Source organism: Podarcis erhardii (assembly GCF_964252035.2).
Source record: "Podarcis erhardii genome assembly, chromosome: 10".
NCBI classification, from domain to species: Eukaryota; Metazoa; Chordata; class Lepidosauria; order Squamata; family Lacertidae; genus Podarcis; species Podarcis erhardii.
Window position 1 is genome coordinate 37,449,080 of NC_138500.1, and position 5,330 is coordinate 37,454,409.

The window sequence follows — 5,330 nt, forward strand, 5'->3', positions numbered from 1 at the left end:
CAGATGGAAACAGTTACAGGATTATGAGGAGAGCAGTGTGAAAGCGAGGTTCACAATAACAAGTTGGTTTGGAGGACATAGGAGTGGAGAGCATGTTCATGCCATGGCTTGGCATTATATCTTTCCCTGTATATAATTGTTTTGCTTTTCCTGTTTCACAGCATCACTGCAGACAGTGTGGAAATATCTTCTGTGCCGAGTGCTCAGCTAAGAATGCCTTAACTCCTTCTTCTAAGAAACCCGTTCGTGTCTGTGATACTTGTTTCAACGACTTGCAAGGATAATTACTCACAGCTCTTAAATGTTATGCTAGAATAAAGTTTCTGTTATGCACTTCGTACAACACTCAGACTACTCTTTGGTTTGGGTGATGATTGTAACATTGGGCAAAATTATAGTATTGTTGAAAATATACATATAAAAAAGTCAAACAATTGTACTTCTTGTGAGGCTGAAATTATCTATGGCTTGTTTGGTTTTGATCCTACAAGAGCTTCTGTGTCTAGTTTATAAGTCCCCAGTAACTTGTAAATAAAGTTTAAACAGAGGAGTAACAATGTATTTTTTTAATCCTAATTTCCTTGTTTAAAAGTAACACATTTTAAAGTAAACACATTTGCAGGGATTTTGTGTATCAAATGCTGCTGTTCTAATGGGATGGTTACAGTTTAATAGCTTCATTGAAGTGTGAAAGATACGTAGCAGGCCCAAACAAGCAGCTTTTTTGCTTATTTCTTTTATTTTCTCACTCTCTGGGGATTCCACTTACAGTGAATGCCCTAGATAGTGGGAAACTGCCTCGAGGTTTTAAACTTTTCAGGATGTTTCACTACAGTGTCACTGAAAATGAAAGCAAGTGTCGAGTGTATAATGTATGCTTGACATCTCTAAGAATACTTTTCATCATATCAAAGGTACTTAAGTGGACTACATCATCCTTAATATGCAAGGTCTTACTCTGAAACTTTTTGAGGTTGGGCCATGTTTTTGCTGCAGAGGTCTTCTGCTTAGTTAATTTTATTATTATTATTATAAAATCTTCGTTGTTGTTCAATTCCCTTCACAGGAAACACTGCATGGAAGTTCCCAGGAAAAAATACTGTGAAGTGTGGGAATTAAAAAATACAACATTAGGAAAGAAAGCAGTCACCTTGGAATTCTACCTTTCTTAGTGTAAATTTTTGTCTCCAGTTTCTTAGTTCTTGCTAGAGATTTGCCATAACTCCCTGCCAAATGGAAGTGAAATTCCAGGTTCTGCTAATGGCTTTAAAGTAACTGAGATTCCGCCACCAAGAGCCTTTCTCTTGCTTTAATGAGGTACATCTCAGTCGTAGGTTTTATAGTACAATGGTGTTATGTTTTGTCCAAATGAAAAGGTACTGAAATTGCTCTTTTAAAATTAAAAGATTGGATTTAGGCAGGAAATGTCATCTTTCAGCCCCAACACAGTAATTCCTTTTTTACTTTTCTTTTGATTTGAGAGGCGAGGATAATATACATACTTCTATGCACATTGTAATCACACAAAATAATGTACTTTGTAAAATTTAGAGTGACTAAAATACAGCATGACATTTAAAATTAACACCTTTTGGATATGTGGCCTATTTAAAATGCTATGAAGGAAGTGATGCCAGCAAGGAAGAATGTTGTAGACTGAGAAATGGAAGTACAGCACTAGTAAGAAATGGAGAAGCAAACAGCTTAACACAAATATATTTGTAGAGGGGTCATGGCTAGCATGACCTTTGCACTCAGAAGGTCCCAAGTTCAATCCCTCATGCCTCAAGATAAAAAATGTTTCATACATTCCAGGTCCAGCAAATACCATTTTTTGCCTGGAAATTTTGATAGGCTGCTGACAATGGAAGCAGATGACATTTGATCCAATGGCCTGATTTAGTATAAAGCTGCTTTATCTGTTCAAAAATGTCCAGATGAACAAGTACAAATAGGATGTATGAAACCTTAAATTTTTTTGAGTTGGATATGCATGCTCCATATGCCAAATTTACATCTAATCATTCAGTGGCTACATGTGTAGACATTTCCCCCATCTATTTGGTGTTTTTTTTAAAGGACTAAATGGTAAAGTAATATCCGGAGCATCTACTAAGGTAATTGGGAATTATTAGGGTTTTTACTTGATTAAATAAATCTTAGTTGATTAATCACACCAGTTTTATTCAATTAAACATGCTTATGAATGAATTAAAGTTTTGAAGGAAAAGAGTATTTTGGTTTTAGATGATGCTCATATGTGTTGCAGCAGGCACCATCTTAGAAAAGCCGTCCTTTGTTCTGTGCAACAGAATGGGGAGAGGCCTTTGCCAGTCACAGTTTTTGTAAGTACTTGCATTCAAAAGAATATCTGAAAACCATCTGCTCCCTCATTCAAACAGGTGAAAATATATTGAAGTGGTTTGATTTGTTAATTGACAACACATCGCAGCCCTAGAAGTTGCAAACGTATATATGTGGAGGCAAGGGATAATCCATTTTGTTCAGAGAAAGAGCATAAGGTTGGATCCGTAGTTCAGAAATTTGAGCTACTTCAGTGGAAACGCCCCCTAAGAACCTCAGGAAGGGGAAGATAATAGCATTGTCACTTGCACTATGCACTTTCTTTCTCGTGTAACCAACATAATATGCAAGAAATGAAACAGCTGTTTTGCAAGAATTGTTGTAGTAATTGGTCCACAAGGCTATATATTCTTAGACGAGCGTTCAGTGAAATTCCTAGTAACTTCATTTTTGTTAGGAATATTGCATCTTTAATTCTTAAGTGCTCCAGAGGACACGTGTATATATAGCAAAGGAATTTACATGGTTTTAGCAAGCATTGTTTGACTTAAGAATTGAAAAATGTGGACATAGCAATTTTGCACATTTGTAGTATTAGTTGACTGGTTTCCATAGTTCATGTATCAGCTTTTGTTTTCTTAGTATTGAGTTTCTCTAGAATTTACATGGATGGTCTGTTTTCCAGGCCATAGCAATAAGTACATACAAAAATCCCTATACCTAAGAGCAGACATGTTTGTGTTCACATTCTGTTTTGAACTGCTAGAAATCTTAAAACCAGTATACTACTTAAGAGTAGTATGCATTTATAAAATAGTTACAATTTTACAATGCTGCAGTTGGTCAGCATTGACTGTTCTGTCGTGGTTAATGGAGTGATGCAATATTCTATGCAGTCATTGTACAGCAGGCAAATGGAAAGGTTTTCACCCAATTCAGTAGAACATATCTGATGGTAGGAAACTAATCTGTTTTCTCTTGTGTGCCAATTAAAGAGCCACTAAATTCAGTGAAGACTTCTTTCTTAGTCATCGTTCCCTCCTTACACCCCAATATGGAAAAGTTTTACTACTGGCTTTGAGTTTTAAAGTATCTAAATACATTGTTCATTGTTGATATATAAACAGACTGGTGTGGCAGATCCAGATTTCCTAGTGTTGGTGCTCATACAATGTACATTCTACCATGTGGTTAAATCCCAACTCTTGTCACCAAAGGGATAAGAAAGAATGTCACGTTGGGTTAGCAAACACTGAAACCTTTTATAGTAGAAATCTGTCCAAAATGCTGCTTGTATAGGATTTGTCACTTTTGTAATAAAATTATTATTAAAAAAACTCCTTTAAAATAAACACACAACCCCCCCTTTCATTCTGACACTTGATGCCACTATGTAAGATTTCATTTAAACTACCTCTTGATATGAAATTCAACTTTAGTGCATTTTGATAGGATTCCTTCACTATAATGTTAGGTATGATTTGTGGTAACTGCCAAATTTTCCAAGTGTTTTGTCTCACCAAAAATGTAATATTTGGATATGTATGCTAATGTAGTTTCCAATTATTCTAGGCTCACTTGTGCTCTTTTGACCTATGTAGTTTAGTTCTACAAACTTGTAGCTGTTGGACAGGAATGAAACCAATTCAAGCTGTCCTGGTCATAAGTCTGTTGGACTTTGTCACCTGTATGTAATATTGGCAAACTGGATACTGGTTTAAACATGAACATGCCATTAAATTAGCCTCTTGTTTGCAACAGTGTAGACAAGAAGTTGACAAATGCTATTAAGCTTATAATGGATGCGTGCCACAAAGTGTACTGTCCTGTTGGCCTCTTTTTAATGATTGGTTTATTATGGTCGCAGATGTGAATATTGTGCATAATATTTACTGATTTTTATGTATAATTGTATAAATTAGAATTGGAAAAATTCTGTGCTTACCTTATATTTACAGATGTTTTAAGGTAGCCTTACCTACACAACACTGCACTTCTTTTTCAACTGGACCCTTAAACTCACGTTATCTGTAGATAGTCTTGCATGACCATTTTTATCATTTGGATTCTCTCAAGTCCTCCTCTCAGTGGTGTGTTTATGACTTGTGGTCATGTAGTTGTGCCTTACATTGTGAAAGAGTTTAGTTCAGTACGCACTGTAATCCCTAAACTCTGCATTTGGAAAGTAATGAAAGCTGAGGAGTGACACCCTACATCAGCTAATCCTGTATGAAATAACATGAGTGGATACTTGTGGAAATGTTACTTTTGTATTCTAATCTGTTATTGGGCTGAAATAAAATTAGACATTTCTAATAGACCATTTGCAGTGACTTAATTTGCCGTGCTTTTGATGTCGCTGTATCCACTTTTATTCATTTGCAAATTCAGATAGTGGTCAGGCAAAGTTGAGTAGTATCCTTTTGGTGTTACATCATGAACATAATTGTGGTAAAGGTGATAAAAATGGCTCTTCTAATTGGTGCCATTCTGCTTCATTCTACAGTTCTTTGAACTAATAATTACTGAAGCTGTGTGGTTCTTACCCAGAATTTTACAAAAAAGTGTATACCTCAAAAGTATGTGCAACCCAGTTTGGTGTTGTATAGTTAGTATGAACTGATTTTACCCTGCAGCTTTAATTGGGGGTTGGGGTAATTTTTTTCTGGAACGCTACAGCCAGAAATTACAATTTCTCAGTTCTTAGTTTAACCCCATTCCAAGTTGTGCAGGTATCTCTCTTTGTAGCATAATGTTGATGAAATTTCTTCAAAGCACTGATGAGGCGAGGAAGGTAATCTCAAGGTGACTACACTGCTTAAAAATGGGTTGTGTGATTCTATAATGTGAGAGGTGTATTTGTGAAGATCAGTGTGAAGACTGTTTCTGAGGTAGGAAAAAATTGTACGGATTTTCTTTCTTTCATAACCCGGTAGTATTTGATCAAAAAACAAAATACTCTGATTTAAGCGGGTCTCATGATTACTGGTACCCCAGTTTGACTGCAGAAGAACTTGTAAAGGCAG

General features: G+C 35.9%; 1 protein-coding gene across 4 annotated transcripts in view; it reads left to right on the top strand.

The window, feature by feature from the left end:
* The window catches only part of EEA1 (early endosome antigen 1), a 44,669-nt gene extending 40,047 nt beyond the window's left edge, over positions 1–4,622 (top strand). For all 4 annotated transcript variants that reach the window (XM_081878188.1, XM_081878190.1, XM_081878187.1 and 1 more), the window contains one exon: positions 162–4,622. In XM_081878188.1, coding sequence (XP_081734314.1) covers positions 162–284 — 123 coding nt within the window. In that variant the 3' untranslated portion in view covers positions 285–4,622. The remainder of the gene's footprint in view (positions 1–161) is intronic.
* Positions 4,623–5,330: the final 708 nt, after the last annotated feature.